At 36.3% G+C, this 23,774-nt stretch overlaps 1 protein-coding gene across 3 annotated transcripts; it reads left to right on the top strand.

The window, feature by feature from the left end:
- The first annotated feature begins 3,470 nt into the window (after positions 1–3,470).
- Positions 3,471–21,202, top strand: SALL3 (spalt like transcription factor 3). 3 transcript variants are annotated; one of them, XM_044303697.1, is made up of 4 exons: positions 3,471–4,294; positions 14,087–17,026; positions 17,243–17,583; positions 19,928–21,202. In XM_044303697.1, exons 1-4 carry the CDS (start codon positions 4,210–4,212, stop codon positions 20,357–20,359), a joined length of 3,798 nt encoding a protein of 1,265 aa, XP_044159632.1. In that variant the 5' UTR covers positions 3,471–4,209; the 3' UTR covers positions 20,360–21,202. The 3 variants fall into 3 exon arrangements, with proteins under 3 accessions (XP_044159632.1, XP_044159631.1, XP_044159633.1); XM_044303696.1 differs by having other exon boundaries at positions 14,084–17,026; XM_044303698.1 differs by lacking the exon at positions 17,243–17,583 and having other exon boundaries at positions 14,084–17,026; positions 19,928–20,079.
- The last annotated feature ends 2,572 nt before the right edge of the window (positions 21,203–23,774 follow it).

The raw sequence follows: 23,774 nt of genomic DNA, 5'->3' as shown, positions 1-23,774 counted from the left end.
CCCTATAGCACTGCATCAAAACACCTAAAAAACATTTAGATTGCGCTAATAAATGTGCTTATGCAAAAGGGCATGATACTGCATAGGACAACTGCTCAACTAGCACTTCCTTGTATCTGATTAACATACGAACAAACATATATCATAAGCTCAATGGAAAGTTACATGAGGGAAATCCACAACTAACAATCCCTTATATATGGACATAGCAAATAAACCTTCTAAAAAGAATACATTAAAAAAATGGATGTGCTATATAATATGAAGTGGCGTGAAAAGCTGCCTAATAAATAACTAAATATGTAAGAAAATCCCTTGACTAACAATTCCCTATGCACATACCTGGCACCCGCAAACAAACCCTACAAATAAAATATATAGAAAATCCAATGTATTATTTATCATAAAGTGGGGTTAAAAGCTGCTCAGCAGGTAACTAATACACAGGGCAATTCCTTGACTAGTAATTCCTTATGTACTCACAGAGCAACCAAAACCTGCCAAATGAAATAGATGTGTTATTTACCAAGGAGTGGAGTTCAGGAATGCTCAGCAGTACATTAGACAATTCCTCACCTAGCAGTTCCCTATGTATTACTACGGCAACCATATTTAGACAAATGTGTTGATTTACAGGTTATAGCTATGGAACACAAGTTTTCATCTTCATCTAACCCAATATCTGCATTTAATGCATACATCCGCTGTGTTTCACAATGTTGTAGATTCTGATTTATTATCCTCTTTTTAAAGTTTCTTGAGACGTAAAATACAATTTCTCTCCGCTTTCTTCCCGACCTTCCACATTCATATTCCATCTGAGGTGGATACAGAGAGAAAGGATGTTTTCTGTCCCAAGGAACAAGGTTTTAGGGGATCCTAAGGCTCTACTAACTATGGAGAGGGGAGAATACTGTTAGAGAGCTAGCCGGATGTGAAACATGGCAGATACATGCATTAAATGCCTTTGAGCTCAAAGGGTTAAATGCGGAACTTGACTAACACTGCTTTATTCGTGATCTGTGATTACATTTCATCACTTCTGGTTTTTTTTTAAGCTATATATAGTCTATATAACAACACGTTAACCTCTATAGCCAATAAGCAGTGGTTTGGTCACTGTGCTGAAATATGAGGAACTGCTAGTTAAGGAGTTGCCTTATTAACCCCACTCGCTGATGAACAATGCATTCATATAGTAGTTTCATTTGGAATGCATCCATATGTTTATTTAGAAGGGTTTGGCTTACTATCCATACATAAGAAGTGTATTAGTTAGCTACCTCTTTATGATTAATAACATATCAATGTATCTATATATTCAACGCGGAAGGTTTGTTTGCTATCTGTGTATCTGTCTGCTATGCGCGCATATAAGTAATTGCTAGTTAAGGAATTGTCTTGTAGTTGCCAACTCCACATTATGAAGTATAATATATCCATCTATGTATATATTCAACTTGGAAGGTTTGGTGGCTATGTGCGTACATAAGGAATTGCCAGATGAGGAGTTGTCCTATGTATTTGTTACCTGCTGATAGTTGCTAACCTTACGTTATAAATGGTTTTATTAAAGGGCCAGTGATAGAGGTTTAGCAGTATGTCAACCAGACATAAGGAGGCGCCTGCTGAGAGATTTTATTTAAAAAAATAGATGGTGTTTTTAGGACATGATTGTAATTTTAATGTGGTGCTTATATAACCAATGGTGAATAAGGGGCAGGGTATGTAGCGATACCCCTGCGGAATACATGGGGTACAGGTGAGAGGTCCGCAGACCACTATGTGATATGTTTGTCCCGGTGCTACACCTGTAATTTTGCAATTAGGGATGAGCGAATCGACTTCGGATGAAACATCTCAAGTCGATTCGCATAATGCTTCTTTTGAATACTGTACGGAGCGAGCGTTCCATACAGTATTAGAATGTATTGGCTCCTATGAACCGAAGTTATTACTTCGCAAAGTCTCGCGAGACTTTGCATAATACCTTCATAAATCAATTTCTACTGTATAAAAAAAATCAATTTTTCCAAAATCGGGTTCGGTTCCAAGGTACCACTTTGAACCGGACCCGGGTTCGGGAAATGGTTTTTCACAGTAGAAATTTATTTATGAAGGTATTATGCGAAGTCTCGCAAAGTAATAGCTTCGGCTTATAGGAGCCAATACATTCTAATACTGTACAGAGCGCTTGCTCCATACAGCATTCTAACGAAGTATTGTGCGAATCGACTTTAGATGTTTCCAAAGTAGATTCGCTCATCCCTAATGGCAATGCATGTTGGGCTCCATGAAACAGAGAAAAAGCAGGAGGAAGGAGCTAAACTCTACCAAGTGAGGCAAGATCCTGAATTAGGGACTGTCGCGTCCATCACGAAAGTGTGGAGACCACATGACTGCCTGAGGGCTGACAGGTGAATTTTGTACTGGTGATTTTTTTTTACCAGTAAAAAAAAAAAATCTGAATATAGTCAGGCTTTTTTTTTTATTATTAAATGAATGTGTGTGTTTTTTCTGTCTCTTTTTCCCTATAGTGAAATAGATGTAAAAAACGTCAGAACTACGGCATGCAGCGTCTTTGAGAAGAAAACAGAAAGAGAAAAAATGCCACAGAATTAGCAAAAAAAGGCAAAAGCAATGTGTTTCGTATGTCTCATAAACCTTCGGCTAACATCTGGAGCCGGCATTTTACTGCAAAAAAAATCTACAAAAATGCAGATATAAAAAACATCACTAAAAATAAGTACGGGCAGAAAAACGCCTGTAAAAACCTAGATGTGAAAGCACCCTTAATCCACGTGACTTTTATTGCCTATCCTTAGCCGGCCCTCGGCCTTTGTGAACCTTTATGGTGGCAGTTCATTGTTGTTAGAGGTTTTTCTTTTACTTGTTTTATCTGTTGCTTTCCAGTAAGTGGTGGCTGTAGAGGACAGGGGTGGTAGTTATTGGTACCGAGTAGGGACTGAAGAGGAGCAGCAGTGCTGTAGTGGTGCTCAGGAGGGACTAGCCAGGGGAGCAGCTGTGGTGCTGAGCAGAGCCTGCACGTGCTACATCCTAGTGGCAGCTTTCGGTCCTGGGTGTTCTTCCCTGTAGCACACTGATAGAGTTACCAGGCAGCTGGCAGCAGCGAGCAGTACAGTGCCGAGGAGATAAGGAGCACTGTACATCCCAGGCTGGGGATCAGAGCGTGTGAGATGCTGCTACCTGATGTCTAATGTCTGGCTGCACATGCTCCATATTAGCAGCTGGGAAATCCTCTAACACCCACTCTCAATAGGACGTGTGAGGGAGAGGGAGTGTGACACATGTACAAGTGCTGCACTTTCCTCTAACCTGGCTTCCCTCCCATCTCCTCCACCACCCACAGCAGAGCCCGTCAGGGCCCACCCCTTCCCTGGCAGCTGTGTGAGAGCCGAGTGTGCTCCTCACAGGGTCCAGAGAGAAGGCTGTGCAGCCAGGGACGGGACGCTACCTCAGCCACACGCAGGAAGCAGCTGAGGAAAGTCAGCACACAACTCTGGAGAGCTCCAGGCTGTCATCTCCATCACTCCGGCTTTCACATTGATTGTTCCAAGTCCCTCAGAACCCGCACCGCCCCCCTCTCCATCCCGTGTCCCTGGGAAGCTATCAATTACTCATCCACCTAAATCCATACATAAATACAACACGGTCGTCCCGATGTGATCGGCGGATGTGACCCTGCTAGTCAGCTCCGAGGAAGGGAGACAGAGTTAAAGGAGAGAGAAGTGCAGGGGGTGAGAGCACAAGGTCGTGTACATGGACTAGGGACGCCAGAGTGAGGAGAAGGGGCAGGGAGGCAGCGCAGGAGCACACCGCCACAAAGTTTCCTCACATCCCTGGAAGACACAACAGACACCACAAAGGACACCAGGGGTCACACAAACACGGCGTGTGCCCCGGACCCGGCGAGGATGTGACCTTCCTGCCTGTGTGTGTGTGCACCCGGGAGGAGAGACAGCAGCTAATTGCCGGAGCCCATCCCTCATCCCTCCACCCCCCCAGAAGATAATCGCTGTGTATTATTCACCATTATACAGGCACATGCGCAGTGTGCTCCGCACCGGCACCGGCTCATTCCCCTTATTTTCCAACTCGGCTATTTGTGAACTATTTTTTTTTTTATTTGCCACTGATGTATCTGCAAAATAGCAGCGACGAGTCCCAGCTCCCAGCAGCAGTAGCAGCATGTCTCGTCGTAAGCAAGCCAAGCCCCAGCACCTGAAATCGGACGAGGACATCGGCACCACTGAGGTGCTCATTGACAGCAACGGTGAGTGACAGGATGGGGGTCCTTACCTATTATTTCCGAAAATCCACTTTTCTTCTCACAGCTCCCACTTATATAGCCATATACGACATCAGTCATATGGGAAAAGTGCAGGAGCACAAGTCGTCATTCTATATACTAGTATTAGTAGCTGTACTTTTATATAAATATTAGCATCAATAATAAAAAATATTAGTAATAATGTAACATTGATAATTCTTTAATAGGCGTATGCATCCTCCATTATACACTATATATATATATATATATATATATATATATATATATATATATTTGCAAACTTTTACATTTGGCAAAACTCTTTTTTATATTATCAAGATGGATAAACCTGTCAAATTATCTTAACTCTTATCTTAAGTTATCAGGACGCACAAAAGAAATAGCTCATTGACCAATTCAACTCTGCTACATCTGCACATAAATTCATCTCTGGTGTGTTTATTGTCTTTTGACATTCCGACATTGAAAGAAAAGTATTTTTATGAGTTGGAGGTGTAATATTGACAATCTTCCTAAAGCCTGATGCTTGACCAGGAGGTTGCACCTGCAGAGCAGACAATAGTTCAAGGCACCCTGTCTGCAGGGAGGACAGTGGCTGATGGTGCTGGGATGGACAGGGCTTGTGTTTTGGTGGCAGGGGGTAGTGCCCTCTACAATAGGTGTAAGTGACCTCTCCTGGTTGCAGTACATGGGATACAAGAGTGGGGGAAAGTTCCAGTGATCAGCAGGAGCTTGTACCATCCCAGTCTGTGTCCTTCCCTGCAACTACTGGGGGAATAGAGAAGGGAGGAGGAGGAGGGGGCTCTGCTGATCTTGTTTTGGGGATGGAGAAAGATCGAGGCTTGTGAAAGCCTTTCCGGAAACATTGTGCATTCTCTTGATGTCTCAGACACACACACAAGAAGAGGCGCACTCCATGCCTGCCCCTGCCCTCTCTGCTGGGGAGCTGCTCCCAGGTTCAGCCAAAGGTGAGGGGACCCCTTGGGCAGGGGGTTGTTTTGGAAGCCGCACTGCTGCATGTAGTTAAAAGGTTACAAAGGACAGGGGTAGGTGGGGACTGGGAAACTGTAGTTTATCCCAGAGAGCACGCAGGAAGCTCCTCCATGGACTGATGACCCTGGACCTACTGTCCATACAGTCTTAGTTCATCTACCTAGGCATCAACACTTACCCAAAGCCAAGGAACTCTCCTTACATTTATTCTGCACCCATGTCTTTTTATTTTTTTATTATTATTTATATCAATAACCAGTTTTATATTAATTTCTACTTCTACTCCTAATTTACTTTTGGATTTACTGATCTTTATATTAGTAGCCATGGAGGAGCAGTATAGTGTAGAACTTCCTAGTCGCATTTCATAAAGTTTCCTGAGATGATGAGACTTTGTGGCTGGTAAAGGCATTGTTTCCTAAAATGAGAAGAGATAATGTGGTGGGCTTCCTGCCTCCAAGTAGCCGTATCATGCTCCCTAATGATAGAGGAGAGGTGTTGAGGAGGACAGGCCTTTCTCGCTGCGTGTCCTTTGAGGCTGCGAATCCCAGATGCTCCCCTTTTATTCTGTTAAACAGAACAAGCCATTGTGAGCAGCCCTCAGAAGAGTTTCCTGGATTTGGGAAGAAAGTATCTTTCTTGGAAGCTGTTTTTTTTATGGCTAACCGTGAGTCTTATCTGTGTAGCTGTGTCACTACAGATTAGAGCAGGAGATATGCTAAAAGAACCGCTTGCATATGGTCTGTAGATTAAGGGCAAAAGGAGGTTTTTGTCATGGAAATGTTTTTTTGTTTACTTCATCACTTAGCATTTCTTACACTTGGTTTGTTTTGTATTGCACTCAATGACTACACGATCAAATGAATGGATTTATTTCTACGGAGTGAGAAAGACAGCCTTTCCATCAAAGGGGGGCTAACATTGCGGCCCAGCGAGAATTTTTTTTAAGCTTCCTTATTGAGGGCTCTGAATAGCTTCAAAATCTCCTTTCAGTCTAACCACAAAAATTAAACTCTATAACTCTGCGGCCATTAACTGCACTGTGAAAGAGCAAAACTGGGTTGACAACATTTCAATCCGTTAAAATGTCCCTTTTTGAAATCGAAATGCATTTTCATAAAAATAATAATTAATAGCTTGAATAAACTTTTTGGGATGGTTGTGAAATCCTCATACCTGAAGATATCATTATAGATTCTTAACGAAGAAATATTTTATCCTATACTTAATACAATGACATAAGGATTTTTATAAAATGTATTCATATTGTAGAAAATTAATTTTGTCAAAAATTACAGTGAAAATTATTTATACAATTGCTAATATTCCTATTCCATTTAGTTGCACATTAGAAGTATAAATTCATAACCATGTCCAGCTTTCTATAGGTTCCCCAGTAGATATAGGGGGGCTTATAGATGATACAGTCATATCATTTTATTACAGAATAATTTTATTTTATTTTCATGTTTGTTTTTTTCCTTGTACTATTATATAGCTTTCACCGAAACCTAATATTTAAAGCTCAGTAGAAATTAAACAGTTATTTAATGGAAGATAAAAAAAATAAGAATTATATGCATTATTTGTAATGCTAAAACAAATTGGATTTGATTCCAATTTAATAGCTTTTAATATACGTAATCAATTAACTGCTTATATCTGAACACCATCGATGTTGCTAAGTACTATCCGAGATGAGAAAATGTGGTATTTTATTAGGGGTTTGCTTTAGATCGATGACATTCACATTTAGACTTAAAAATGTAAAATGATATCTAATTATTATATTTATATATAATACTTTAACTGACGTGTCAGAATCACATTAGTGTTAGAGTGAAATGCAGTAGATCACAGCAGTGTGAGTAGTTTTTTATGCAGCTTCCAGTATATATTTAGTTCTTGCAAGTTAGAAGATAAAGCCAGGATCAGACATTGAAAGAGTTTTAGCTCGCTTTATGTTACAGCTTGAGTCAACCATCATTCTTAGAGGCTGTGATGAGCACTGAATAACAATGAGATGCTATACTCTTTACCCTAAAAAAAACTTTCACATGACTGATTGTTTTTAGATGAGTGGTGCGGTTTCACTGGCTAGTATAGGGGTGAAAAGTCCACCATTAACCATTCCAAATTTGTTAAACAAGTGGTTATTTTTATATTCAGTATAAGGGAAAATCTGGCAAATCTGGGTCAGGTTTCTTCATCATATACAGCTAATCCTAATGTTTTTTTTCCTATTGATCTTAAGTGACCAGAAGGATACTTCATTTTACAATTGAAGATTAGCTTTGAGGCAAAAAACAAAACCAAAAAAAAACAAACGATTTTTTTTATATATATAAGATTGGTTTTCACAGGTAGTGGATATAAAAATATACTATAAAATTATTTATCTCTTTTTACTTTTGTATATATTTAGTAGCTTAAAATTACAAAAATAACTAAGATTTGCAACATTTTTTAACTCTGTAAAGTAAAAAAGGCCCATCATAAGAATGATAGGTTGCAGTTATGTTTTTTAAAATAATATTATATAACTTTTTTTGTATTTTGGGTTGCAATAAATACTCTTTTACACTTCTATGTTATATATTTTTGTGGGTTGCGTTTGCTTTTTCGCATCACCCTGTTTAAATTCTTTCAAGACAGCTATTAGTGTCTTATTTCTAAGCATTAATGCCCAGCATACACTAGAGATTCATTTTGTTTGGTGACATTGAAAAGGTGGGACTGCATGAAGTGCCAACAGGTTTCCAATGGCTTGTCCCTGAGGGTGGGTGTTTAGAAGTGCTTTGACAAGGCTGGCTGATTTAACCTTTGCCTGTTTTGCCCTGCCAGGGGTGGCCGCTAGATGTCAAGCTCATAATACAATTAGTACATCTGTGCAGTTGACCTTGGCAGCATGGTTGCTTCATTCGTGATAAGTGTTAACACTAGATTTGAGTGTTACCTAGAGATCCTGCGACATGCTACACAGATCAGTATGTGCCAACTGTCTGTAATAGGACTATTTAAATAGGAAGTCACTGCTGAAAATACCTATATACATCTATACATAGACAATGATATATTACTGGCTATATACACTAATACATATTAATTTATCAAAAGACAAATAGTATATATAATTTTTTTTTGCAAGCTTAAAAATGTATAATTCAAATCATATTTACTAGCGTTAGATAAAGCTAGATAGATATTGATCAATTACTTACAATATTTATTATATGATATATTTTACTATTAAACAACCCCTCTCAATAACGTTTCAGTCTAAAAATGTAAAACTAATCATCATAATACAATACAAATACATCTTAATATACAAATCAGCTTAATTCATGTTATCCACAGAGATATGAGCTTAGTAACTGCTCTGTAATGTTATAAACAATTAGACTTACAAAATGAATTGGGCTGGTTAACAAATTTTTTTGTGCGTTTTTGAAAACCATGACCTCCCTTCTGAGTAAATTACGTGACATACTATACTTAATTAAAATTATTCAGAGTCTAATTTAATAGGGAGCCTGAAGCTTCATCTAATATATTGTCTTCCCCCGAAGGTATTGTCCTAAGTAATAAGCTTTAAATTAAAATATTTATTTTATAAATCATATGACAAAGGCTAAAAGAGAAGGAAAAACAGCACAATAGTATATAATATATACATAACAGATTTTGCCTTAAGCTTTAATTCAATTGCAATTACGGATTTGCTTCTTACAAAAATAGACAAATTAAATTTTACTATCAAAAACAGCACAGTTTATTTAGACATTAGCAGATTGTTGCGTTTGAATGATCATATTTGTATATATCAAGGATTTATATTTTAAAAAGCCATGATTTTTATCACGTTACCCTTCAATTGAACAAATGATAGCACCCAAATGAAATAATAATGCATTTTCCTTACGTAGTTAAGCACGATTCATAGCAATCTGCATATTTGGTAATGATATTGGAGATGCTAAGCTTGCCTCCTTATGCACTGTTTAAGTAGCTAATGGATTGCTTTCATGATGACAAAACTAAAAAGCAGGAAAAAAAGAAGACAAGAAGACATTTGGTGACTATGCCACAGGTGGTTGTTACTTAACAAATTCTGAGATTTAGGCCACTGAATAGATTAATCTAAATATGCTAGGCCTATAACATTGTGCATAGCAATAGTGCCCTCCACTGTTCACTGTCATGTTGACAGCCATTGTGGCGTTTGAAAGAGGGCAAAAATTTCTATTGAGCCTGGAATTTCAACTACATTGTTGAACACAGTAGGGGTCTCTATTTGTCTCCTCCTGTTTCACAGCTTGGGCTCTGTATGCGATAATTCATCTTCTTTTATGGGAATCACAGCCATCATAAAGAGTTAAAAAGAATTAATTTGCAAGAAAACAAAATGTTCTCAAACAGTTTCCTAGAATTCAGTAAAAAAATCAGTCCTGAAATAGGAATGCCACTTTGCAACATAAGAAATTCATTTTCATGGATACACTTATACATACGTCTATACGCTACAGGGACCGATGATGCGCGTATATGCTGTTTTATGTCAAGACAGAGGTAATTGGCTGTAAGATTATCCTGAGTACATGCAGCAATCCAGGCTGTGCTCATGAGCGTCTCAGTTACACAGAAAGGTAAAGGTATATAGCAATGCAGCATCTATTTTTGTATAGTGACTGACCAGCTCATATAGACATCCAAATAACAAGCTCCTTTAGACCCACCTTTAGACCCAATATTTTAACTTAATTGAAAGCCATGATATGCTAGGTTTCTGTGGTTTACTCTGGGATAACTTACACTCATGGCCTATCATGCAGTGCTTTGAATTTAAATACACTGTATTATCACCTTAAATTGTAATAATCCAACATAGAAGGATTTAGCATTTTCATAGAATAAAAGCCACTCGACATATTATTAACTGAGAGCTTTTTTTTTTGTTGTTGGTGTAATTTCTAGTATATCTCAGAAGTGCGAGTTGTAAATAGGTCAGCCCCAGTGATCTACATCCTGCAGATCTATCTGATGAAATTGTAATAGTGTCTCTTCATTGATTAGAATGCTGACAGTTGTTCATGGTTATAATGGAAAGTATTTTTTTTTTATTAAAATGAGTCCAGCTTTCGACGCTCATGACCATGAAGTGAAGCATATGCCACCTTACATGTAGTGTTAGCATTCCTGTATGGTGTATTTTCCTCTTTACTACAGGACATCCCCGTGTGGTCCTGTTCAGTAAAAAATTTGCAACATATCAGAGTTTCCTAATCACCTGCCTTAAAAAAGAAATTGGGAAAAACGCATCATTGAAGTGAACTTCATGCAACTTTGGGGAGATATTTCTATTTCAGGCATAATTTTGCAAGTCCATTAAGGACCTCAGAGGCAATTAAATATTAAACAGGCCTGCTCAGCATAGTGCTCTTCGGTGTGTGTGACACCTCTCACTTACTCAAATTTTACTTAACTTAATTGGGAATATACAGGAGAGTAGGAGACCTTAATATCTATATTAGTCGAGCCCTTTACCATATCAAACTAAATTGCAATTCAAGTGCACTGCAAGATGTTGTTCAAAAGGTTGCCCTAAATCGGAGCAATGCTGCTTGCACTGGATAGTAATGGACGTATTTAACAGATAGATGGGCTGCTAATTAATTGTATCATTCCTGGACAGACCTTTATAGAGTATATGTTTCTGTATAGAGCCTTAGATCGAAACACATAGGTAGTATTATAGTTTTTCTTCTGTTTTTATTCATTTTGTTAGGAAATTTGGATTATTTTTTTCTTTATTCAGTGTCTGATTGGTGTGTTTCTGGGTGTAATCTATATCTCATATCTATCTATCCATCTATCTGTCTCTCTATATATATCTATCTATCTCATATCTATTAATCTAGCTCATATCTATGTATTAATCTATTTTATATCTCTATCTATATGTCTATCTCTATGTATATCTATCTGATATCTATTAATATCTATCTATCCTATATCTATCTTTGTCTACCTTTATCTATCTATCTATCTATCTATCTATCTATCTTCCTCATATCTATCAATCTTTATCTCTATCTATATCTCATCTATGTATCTATCACAGTGAGTTATTGTTTCATATAAAATACAAGAATTTACTATCCACCTGTTTCACAGTTAGTGAAATTGATATTTGGAGGCACATAATGTTCGAGCTGGTAATCTTCATGTACATGTTCATGGAGGTAATTCAGCGCACTACTGTTTCACCAGAATACATAAAAAATCAAAACAATCCAGGCAGTGTTAATTCATCCAATTCTACAGGAAACCACTTGAAGAGAAACATGCCTCTTGTATTTTTAAACTGCTATAAAAAAGCCAATTCTCAGTGACCAATTCTGAACATGATAGTGTGTTTGATTAAAAAAAAAAGTGCTCCACAGCTGCTCTCATTACTACACACAACATTCCTGCGGAAGGGATCCAAAAGTAGACTCAAAGTAGTAAAAATAGTTTTCACCTTCGACATTCTGGTAGGGCTCGCAGCAAAAATTTATGCAATTTTAAAGTTTATCATCAACGACTGTATAGCAGGAAAATATATGACAGCACTACAGAATTCTACAGAAGAAATTAATGCATATAATTATTGTTTTATTAGCCTGCATGATAATGTATTCAAAGATATCACATGGGCATTTTAACTTATGATGACACATATGGGTACATTTAGCAACTGCTACTAACAAATAGATATATATTATAAATATATACATATTCAAATTTGCCTTCAGAATTGAACATACCAATATATTTAATACTCTGTAATTTGTAACATTTACCTATTTTTCTAAATTAGTTTTTTGCATTAAATGTTTAAATTATTTTATACATTAGAATTTTACTCTACTCTGTATTATAAATCTCCTTATAATTCTATTTCTACCCACTATAAAAAAAGGGTTAAATAAATGTACCTGCTTCTACCAAGCATTTAATAAATCTTTTTCAACTGATACCTATTCTATGTTAGTTTTATATTGTTCTATAATCAACCTAATGTTAATATTGGAGTTAATATTTTAAGCCAGATAATGTTTTTCATTTAATCCAGAGGGTAATATCTATAGGATAGTTAAAAAAAAGGTGTTAAGAAGATAAGAAAAAATATATATAACTATAAAAATGTGTGTTTATGTCAAAATGCATTTTCCATTTTGATGGTAGCACTAAAATTAAAAAAGTGCTAAAATGTAAAATACTGTAATTGGGCAGCACATAGTAGCTTGAAACAGATTTGCTACCAATTCTATATTTTATGTCTGCAATAGTGGGCTTACAGTATAGGTTTGATTTATCCATCTCTGCCATTCAACACTACACTTTCTGACTGCTACTGTCTGTTCTGTCAGACCCAAAAAAATCATATGCCTATAATATGCAGAGAAGCAATATGAAGTTATTGAGCAATGGGTGTGCATTCCTACCGAGCAGCTTTTCAAATCCCAGAAATGTTTTTTTTTATTTTTTATATGTTCATCTTTCATTCCAGCACAGCTATTTATTTGATCAGGTGTGAATTAGAATTCTGTTCATTAAACATGCTTGTTATTCAGCACAAGAGGGTAACGCAAGTCAGAGGAAGTGACTGCCTACAACAGTAATTAAACATGTGTAACCAATTAGTGGGTTTTCTACAATGGCACAAGCATATAATTTACAGAGCCTTTCCATAAGAATAGATGAAAATAGGTACAAAACGTGTGTCTGACTGCAGCATACTTATGTTTAAACATGTCAGCAGAAATGTAGTTTAAATATGTAATTCTTAGTTTGTTCAGAAATCTGTGAACTCAATGCTGTGTCGTAATAACATGTAATTTTAGTTTCCTGCTAATGAAATATGGCATTTGACAGCATCAATTATTTTTGTAGAGGAATAGCAGTTAAGTGTCAGGTATAATTTTTTTTTTTGCGAAAATACGATTCCCATCCAGCGCTTAGCCTTTATCCATTCACAGCTAGGGAAGCAGTTTGCACATATAGGAACTTTATTTTCAAGCTGACAATATGTCTTTAAAAGATCTTAATGTTTAGGCCGAAGGTTTGATGTAAATGCGATCTTCAAGCTTTGTTGCGATAAGTACAAACAAGCACAACTACATTTAGTAATAGTTACCCTACTTAAATCGCGGGTAACGGTATGTATTAATATTTAGTTATAGTAAAAGCAGCCATATATTCTTATTGATCTAACCGTTATATAGAGAAACATTAATCTGATGCGTCTCTGCTATAGATAAAGATAATGCAAAGAAATAGAGACTATACTGGTTTGGTTTGTGTTGTCAAGCACTGCTTCAAGTTTGAAAGGTTACAGATTAGTTTAGCAATGCTAACTGAACTGGCAAAGGCATCTATAATTTTGCTGGAAATTAGGAAGCTTGATGCTAAAGGGGAATCCTAATGAGCCCATCAAAAGCTTGATTTGTACCCAACAGACAAGGTTGCTGTGAATTGTATGAAAATATTGGAAATCAATGTCTTGTATGGAATTTCATTAAGAAGCAGCATCCACAAATTGATAGAGCTTCATAATTTGATGGATTGTGCAAAGAAAAATATTAGCTAGGTAAAAGGAGTCATAGAAAATTGTTAAAGTGGGGTAATTTGTACAAAATAAAAAGTATTGATTTTACTAGTGCAAAATTTTCAAATGTAGACTACTTTATCTTTTGGCTTAATAGCTTATGCTGTCTTTTCCTTTACTTTTAGCAGTACCTGGTGAAGGACCAGATGATGGGGACAGCGGGAATGAAAGCCGCAGTGGAAGTGAGGAGACCAATGTTTGTGAAAAATGCTGTGCTGAATTCTTCAAATGGACTGACTTCTTAGAGCACAAAACAACCTGCACTAAAAACCCTCTTGTGCTGATTGTAAATGATGATGTAGCAGCATCAGCCTCAGAAGAGTTTCCCGAGCCATCTCCTGCAAGCTCTTCAAGTGATCACGCAGAGAGTGAGACTGCAGAGGAAACTGTCCAGGTAGAAAATAATGAAACTTGTGATATAAAAGAAGCAGAAAAGGAAGAGGAACCCATGGAGGTTGAAACCACTGAAGAAAAAAATTTCCCAAATCAAGAAGCCTCAAACACTTCTACTCCTCTACCTCAGATACCTGATCCATCTTCCATGACTAATTATAACATGCCAAACACTAATGTTACGCTAGAGACTTTACAAAGTACAAAAGTGGCAGTTGCACAGTTTTCACAGAATGCACGGTGCATAGGTGGTACAGGTGCTGCCACTGCAGCGACAGCTATGGCAATTCCAATGATTCTAGAACAATTGATGGCACTGCAACAGCAGCAGATCCACCAGCTGCAACTTATTGAACAAATACGCAGTCAGGTTGCACTGATGAATCGACAGCCACTACGTCCTCCATTGACCTCCTCAGTTCCGGCACAAAATCCTCCAATTCCAACACCCAGTCAGCTGCAGAGCTTTACTGCACATTCAAGCCTTCAGTTAACACCTGTAGTCCCACCCATCCTCACAGGATCAGTATCTAACAATCAACCACCATCATTTGAAAATCCACAACACACATCACAACCTGCCTCTGGAGCAAGTACCCCAAATATCCCATGTTCAGTTTCCTGTACACCAACAGACACAAGCACATCCTTATCAACTAATGTTAAATCAACATCAGTAACCCCTAGTCCTGTGCCCAATACAACGACCAGTACTTCTTATCCTCAGAGCTCATCTACTCCTCCATCCATTGGACATGGACATGGAAATATCCTCACTTCACCTTCCAGTTTGCCAAGCCCACTTCTACCTCAGAGTTCTTCAAACAGTGTGATCTTTCCCAATCCACTTGCAAGCATAGCTGCAACTGCTAATGCATTAGACCCCCTTTCTGCACTTATGAAACATCGTAAAGGAAAGCCACCTAATGTATCAGTATTTGAGACTAAATCTACTTCTGAGGACCCATTTTTTAAACATAAATGCAGATTTTGTGCCAAGGTCTTTGGGAGCGATAGTGCTTTACAGATCCACTTGCGTTCTCATACAGGGGAAAGGCCTTTTAAATGTAATATATGTGGAAATCGGTTTTCCACAAAGGGAAATTTAAAAGTTCATTTTCAGAGACATAAAGAAAAGTATCCCCATATTCAGATGAATCCATATCCTGTTCCAGAATATCTTGACAATGTCCCAACTAGTTCTGGAATACCATATGGAATGTCTCTTCCTCCTGAAAAGCCAGTAACAACATGGTTAGATAGCAAGCCAGTATTACCAACCATTTCAACATCTATTGGGTTGCAACTCCCCCCTACAATACCAGGTGTTAACAGCTATGGTGATTCACCCAGCATTACCCCAATGAACAGATCACCTCAACGGCCATCTCCTGCATCAAGTGAATGCAACTCTTTATCTCCAAGCATAAATCATATAGAAAATAGCATGTTAACATCTGCAGAATCTCCACAATCTGCTCCACCAGCCACAACTACTGTCCCAAAAACGGAACCTATTGCCCTTCCTCCTACAATTCCAAGAACAGCTGAACAGACTGCAACTGGACAGATATCCTCTCCAGTGACAACATCTATTCCCACGCTAACAGACTCCAGTATATCAACAAGCCTCCCAAATCCAGTGCTTCCATCTATGCCTGATCAGTTCAAAGCAAAATTTCCATTTGGTGGTCTTCTAGAGTCTATGCAAACATCAGAAACATCAAAACTGCAACAACTAGTTGAGAATATTGATAAAAAAATGACAGATCCAAATCAATGTGTCATTTGTCACCGAGTGCTTAGTTGCCAGAGTGCTCTTAAGATGCATTACAGAACCCATACAGGAGAGAGACCATTTAAATGCAAAATTTGTGGACGTGCTTTTACTACTAAAGGAAATTTGAAAACTCATTTTGGTGTTCATCGGGCAAAACCTCCATTAAGAGTTCAACATTCATGTCCAATTTGTCAGAAAAAGTTTACGAATGCTGTTGTTCTGCAGCAACATATCCGTATGCATATGGGTGGACAGATTCCAAATACCCCCTTACCTGAGGGCTTCCAAGATGCAATGGACTCTGACCTTTCCTATGATGAAAAGAATCTTGAAACACTGAGCAATTATGATGAGGACTTTGATGATTCTATGGATGAGGAGTTTGACATGAAAGATACTACAAATGACTCTTCCAAGCCACTGATACCATACTCTGACTCATCACCTTCCTCACCTCCCACTGTAATTTCAAGTATTGCTGCTTTAGAAAATCAGATGAAAATGATTGATTCTGTTATGAGTGCACAGCAATTTATTGGTTTAAAAACCTTAGAAAATGGATCAGGTGAAAGTGATCGCTTAAGCAACGATTCTTCATCTGCCGCAGGTGATCTTGAGAGCCAAAGTGCAGGCAGCCCTGCAATGTCTGAGACCTCTTCATCAATGCAGGTTTTGTCACCTGCACATAGTCATAGTGAAAGCATCCGATCAAAATCTCCCCATGTAATCAATCAAGAAGAGCCACCAGAACTACAGCTTAAGACAGAAAAGCCTGACAGTCCCATGCCCACCCCAGAAACTGAAGGTGCACTGGATCTGACATCCACCAACCCTGTGAGACCAATCATCAAAGAAGAGGCCCCTTTTAGCCTGCTGTTCCTGAGCAGAGAACGTGGTAAGTTTAAAAGTACTGTTTGTAATATCTGTGGCAAGCCTTTTGCTTGCAAAAGTGCTTTGGAAATTCACTACCGCAGTCATACTAAAGAACGGCCATTTATTTGTACAGTCTGCAATCGTGGGTGTTCCACTATTGGTAATTTAAAACAACACTTACTGACACACAAATTGAAAGAGCTCCCATCTCAGTTATTTGAACCCAACTTTACTCTAGGTCCCAGCCAAACTACTACTAGCCTGGTCACCAGCACAGCGCCTGCCATGATCAAAATGGAAGTGAATGGTCACACCAAGCCGATCTCATTGGGTGAAGGTCCTCACCTTCCAGCTGGAATCCAGGTTCCTGCTGCACCACAGACAGCGATGAGCCCAGGCATCACTCCTATGCTGGCACCCCCTCCACGACGAACTCCCAAGCAACACAACTGTCACTCGTGTGGAAAGACCTTCTCTTCAGCAAGTGCACTACAGATACATGAACGTACTCATACTGGTGAAAAGCCATTTGGTTGCACAATCTGTGGTAGAGCATTTACCACAAAAGGGAATCTTAAGGTAAGGTGAAATCTCTCCAGTCATACAAAAGAAAAAACGGATTTGGGGAAAAAAAGATGTCAGTCAATTACATTTGCAAGTTTAAGAATTTGTTTAGATTGAAATGTCATTGTCATTTCATAAAACAAATAACACATTCTAAAGGTTGCCAAGAAAAAAACAGGCATAGTTGTGCCCAAATGCTTTGCACGTATGAGAACTGTGTACGCACATGCTGCAGATGAGCCCTTGAACGATCATTAATATAGTCTATAAACCATATGCAGCTGTAAATTCAATTTAGTTTGGTAAACTTTGCAGTTTACCAGGTCCCTGTGAATGTATTCAATGCCTTTCCAAACAAGTAGATGAAACAGTTTAAGATTAATTATATATAATACAACGGTCTTGTTATGACAATGACTTAAATCCGCAAGCCTTTAAATTCTGTAAAATTTTGCTTTATAGAAAAATCACCCCAGAGGCACATTTACTTTGTCCCAAATTCCTAATTATGAGCGCACTGTAGCTAATGCTTATAGGACTGATGTTTATATCATTTATTATGTGTGTATGTAGAATCATTTGTCTTTCATGAAAAAAGACAATACATTTGTCACAGAGTAAGAAAGAAAATATTGCAATTTTTCATATTTGTTAATGAAAACAATCACAGTTATTTGCTATATATTTTGTTATTTTGATTTTTGTCAATTCAAATCAAATTAATACTTATATGACATGAAAAGCAGTTGTAAATTATTATATCTGAGCCATGATATAAAATACGCACAGGTCATTTAGGTCCTCACATAAAATGATATTTTATTAAAATACCTTTTCTTTCTTACAATAACTTTTTATAATACTGCGTTTGCTTTGTATATATTTTATATCATATCATATTGAAGCTGTACATCAGAGTAAAATTTTTTTCTGTACAGCAATCTGATTTTGCATTGTTGTTGTTGACTGTGTTTGGGATTGAACCTTCTAACTCTTTGATCCTTCCAAGCGCTACATCTACAATGTGTAATTGATTAAGTAGACAAAATGTGCTACGTCACTGTGTGTATTAACTCAAAGTCATCTCCCAAAAAAAAATATATTTTTTAACCAGAATCATTATGCAGCTTGGAGACCTTTCCATTAGGAATAATTGGCAAATGTAAATCTCCCTTAGAGTCTAGAATCTTAACATTCCATGAGCACCTAATTGACTGAAGCTGCTACCCTCTTTCTAATGGATATTTATAGTAGCTCAAATAGGCTTTTAAAAATGAGCCAACAAAGTTAAAAAGTGAATTTTTTGCATATGAGTAATGACATGACATCACAATATTTGCTCATGTATCCAAACAGATAACTCCGGCCTCTATCTATCTATACAGACATATGGAGTTAGTATAAATCCCTTGTTCTTTCCTGGGCACTTCCCAATTTTTTTAGTTCTCAAATGTTTTTTTTTTTTTTTGCCTTGACCATATAAGTTTAAAAAACACAAATATTCCAAATGAAAAGGTCTCAAATATGTATCTAGTAGATAGATAATAAAATGCTAAAATATTATTTTTACCATTGGTGCATAAAATATTTATGAGATTTAGATATAGAGAGATCATCACCGCTGCCAACTCCCTCTAGGTATAAGGCAGGTTTCCTTAGCCATCTGGATATTGAACAAGCCATGGCATGATTTACTTTATTATTCTAGAGGTTTTGAAAAGAGTCTTTTTTTAAGTAAAATGATCTTTGTTTGTGCTGCCTGCTACTGTATGTTTTCTTGTTTCACAATATACCTATGTAGAAGAGGAATGGCTGTTGGCTTGTTATTCTATGCACCTGCAATCTGTAATTGCAGACCTCACAGTGGCATTTTGGAAGAATTTCCCACACTAGTTTTGCAATTCAGAAAAAAAGAAAAATATGTATATAATATATATATATATATATATATATATATATAAATATATATAATGAATAACCATTGGCAGTATGTGAATTCCATTAGGACAAATTATTAAACTGGTCAAGAACAGAATTTACATTTTCAGACACAGACATAACCTTGACGATTTACATTATTATGGGTTGTGGTATTAGGGTTATTGTGTTTTTTCTAGGCATCAGTTCTAATAAAATATCCTAGCTGATCTATCCTAGCGATGAATGTTGACCCAAGTTCTAATAAAATATCCTAGCTATTTTGGCATTGAATAGAGACACATCTGACAAGTGTAATTTTGTTGGTAAAATATTGTACATATCATGTTTTTTTCACTAATTTATTTCCTTTATTTTTATTACATACAATGAATATACTAAAATCTCTATGCTTTGTTTTTTGTGTCTTTTCTGTGCATAGGTCCATATGGGGACTCACATGTGGAATAATGCTCCTGCAAGACGTGGTCGTAGACTTTCTGTGGAAAATCCCATGGCTTTGCTTGGAGGAGATGCACTGAAGTTTTCTGAAATGTTTCAGAAAGATTTGGCAGCTCGAGCGATGAATGTCGACCCAAGCTTTTGGAATCAGTATGCTGCTGCTATCACGAATGGGCTGGCTATGAAAAACAATGAAATTTCTGTTATACAGAATGGAGGCATACCCCAGCTCCCAGTCAGTTTAGGTGGAAGTGCAATTCCACCTTTAAGCAACATGTCCAGTGGGATGGACCGAACGCGTACTGGTAGCAGCCCCCCTATCATTAGCTTGGACAAAATGGGCTCTGATTCTATTGTAAGTCGACCATTCACACGGTTTATTGAGGAAAACAAGGAAATTGGCATAAACTGAGTGCAATTAAGAACACAAAACTATCCAAGACTCCTCTCCTCATGAGTTGTACTATTTGTTGTACAGTTTTTTTTCTGAACTTATCACAGTGACCTAAACCCATATTCCTACTGCCCCTTTCCCATAGCAGAAATGCAGGGAGACTTGTGGATGCTTAAGAGATGTGTTTTCAAGATTGTGCATGGTACTTCTAGCAGTTAAACTGACTGGAATGGACTTTTTCCTCTTTAAACATTATTCAAAGTTCATTGAATAGCAAGTGGACCCGGGGACCCAAAAGCTGTTTGTGTTTCATATGAGATGATTCAACTTGTTTAAAAAAAAAAACAATGACTTCTTTGTCCAAATTAATTGCTGGCTTTGTTCACATTAGATATAAACTTGAAGTCTATTTGTAAGGATTCTAATACAGTACTAAATAATCTGAGTTTAGTATTCCCAAATGCTGTCTATTATTGCAGTATCCTTGTCTGTAATATTTATAATAACTTTATGCGGGTACTAAAGATGAAAAAAACGAGGCCCATTCTTTAGTGATATTTTGTACAGCAAGATACATCAGAATTTGTGACTTTTTTTTGGCTATAATTCAGTGATGTTTATTCCAATGCAGGCAAAATTGTGACATTTTATTTGGACGATAGCATGCTATACATGTGTGAGTATCTGTCTGTAACAAATTCTTTTATTTAAGTATTTGTAGCTGCTATGTGGACAGTCATTCAATATAAAAGAGAAAATGTATGGAGAAATGGTTTGATGGTTGGAAAGCCACTCACAGTCAAAACTTTTTCACTCTAAAGTATTCACATCATAGGAAGCTGTGAATAAAAAAATCTTCATGTTAACTTCACTGTACAATAAAAGGTAATGTTTGTATATTGTGTTTGCAAACTCTTAATTTATAATGTTGCCCTTTCAGTATTTTTTACTTAGGGAAATTTGTAGATACTATGAAAAAAAGTGACCAATTATGTGAAGTCATTGGGTCGAAATCACATAAGGTAAAAAGAAAAAAAATGGAACTTAAATAATGGTTTGTCTGTTTTACTTTCTTTAGAAAAATAGCCTGGTCAGAACTGTCGGGCCTACACAGTGTGATGCATCTATATTTTTTTGGGATTATAATTTAAGACACACTTGAACTAAATATGTATTTTTCCTATAAATTATCCATAGCAGACTTGCGAAAATTCTACATATTCACTTCTTCATTTCAGTTTCTTCCTATAAGGTGACATCAATAGAGAAAACAAAATAAATATAAACTATGAAAATATGTGTTCTGGTTATTAATTGGCAATTGATTTAATTGCCAATTAATAACCAGAACACATATTCTCATAGTTTATATTTATTTTTCTCATTTAATTTAATCATTGCTATGGTAAAATGGTTGACTTTATATATTAAGAAAATTGAAGAGATACAGAAATAAACAATGACGCCTATCGTATGTCGCTATATACATTGAACACAGTCAGTACTCAGTGGGTAACATTTACATATTTATTGTGCATAGTATTTGAGTGACTATAGTCAAATGAAAGCATCTTTTTATAATGTTGAGTTTACTCATTAGACCCTTCCATCACAAATTATTTATTGGCATCCTATTTAAAAAAAATAATATCATAAACTAATAAAAAAATATGTTGAATTATAGTTATGACATATAAAGTACCATTTACATTTAAATTTTATTTTAATGTGTCTACATGGCTAATTAGAAATAGTGAATATGACATCTACCAGAATATTTTATCTCACTTGTTTTGTCATTTTTGTGGAAATAAATACATAATGCTACAGTACATATGCATATTGAAAAACGCTTCAAGGATGTCTAAAAGTATATACAAAGCTTGTACAAGCAAATCCTAATGGCATCTTGTTTCAGTCCATGGGTGATATTTTGAGTGATACAAAAAAAAAATCCAGAACATATTTTTATACTGCAGTACGATTTAGAGACAATAAACTACTTGAAACATGGGCCTAAAAAGCATGATTTTTTTTACTTGTTTAATTTTGGGGATAAGACAGGCACTGATCCTTAAGGATGTCTTGGTGTAGGCCGTGGAAATGAAAAAATTCTGGAAAGAATTCTGTGTGAATTGTGTTGCTGGTCTAATATGTAAAATGTAATAATTCATAAATTATAGCTGTCCAACCTGATTTTTTACACTTTTTAGTGATGCAAAGGCCATGCCCATGATACAAATTTTCACTCTGTTAGCAGAAAGTAATTTTGTTGTGAGAAACTTCTGGTTCAAAATTTAACATAAACAACTTTTACTTGACAATACTGAAAACAGCATCCCATCAGATTAATTATTGAGCCCAAAGCTTCTTAATGTATTAAAAATGTTTTATAAAGATGGACACAAGAATACATTTTTCCTTTTTATGGATTCAAGTAAAAATACAGCTTTAAGTCATGAGTTTAACTATAGTAATAAAGGAAAAATATATCAGACTATTAATACATTGACCAATTTATGAGCAGCAAAAAATAGGTAGAATCTACTGTATAACATAGCAAAATGAAAGAAACATGTGGAAACAGAAAAAAAGCTGATGAAGCTACAGATAGTCTACTGCTTTGCCCACATAGAGTTAATCTACCTGGGCTCAGTTTAGTTTCTTTCTTGTTAGCGATACAGCTACACAGTACTCCATTTTCAATTTTAGAACAGACCTAAATAACACTCATCGCTGCACATCTTATATATTATTAGTGGATGTGGCATACAGGAAAATCTAGGCCTTAAAATGAACACTTCCATAATAAAATGAGAAATACAGTCTTATTAGTCTGTTAAAATGTTATTTTTTTTGTGGGGTGGGTATGCAGTTTAGCTTACGTTTTTGTTAGACTTTGTATGAGAATTTGTTTTCCTTATTTGTGAACCGTTAAATTAAAGGTTTACATTCTACATACAATAACAAATTTGCTGACTACAAAAAATTGAGCTATAATATTTGCCATTTTTATATTATGTAAAATTATATTTTAGAGTGAAAAACTTGATCTTAGTATCATTATGAACATCACTGGTATTAATATGAAAATAATTTCATAAATCTAATACCGAAAACTAATTTATAAACACAATATTATTTATACACTAGTAAGATTTGCCATTATAAGGAAATAATAGCCTTCAAAGTTCAATCAAATGCAGTAATGTGATTTATTTTATTACCTTTTTTTAAAAATGATCATTACCTTCTTACGCAAAATATACCGGTACATTTTTTATGTTCTATTCACATGAAACCAATATCTAAAATCTCTATACTTCAATTGTTTAGTGAAGGAAAACCAAACCATATAAATTCATACCAATTTATAATAATCATAATAGTATTTTTAATAGGATTCACACAATGAAACAAGGCAAGTTATTAT

Source organism: Bufo gargarizans, chromosome 8, assembly GCF_014858855.1.
Source record: "Bufo gargarizans isolate SCDJY-AF-19 chromosome 8, ASM1485885v1, whole genome shotgun sequence".
In the NCBI taxonomy this organism is placed as follows: domain Eukaryota; kingdom Metazoa; phylum Chordata; class Amphibia; order Anura; family Bufonidae; genus Bufo; species Bufo gargarizans.
Note: the sequence above shows the minus strand (reverse complement) of the source record. Positions and strands in the feature narration are given on the sequence as shown.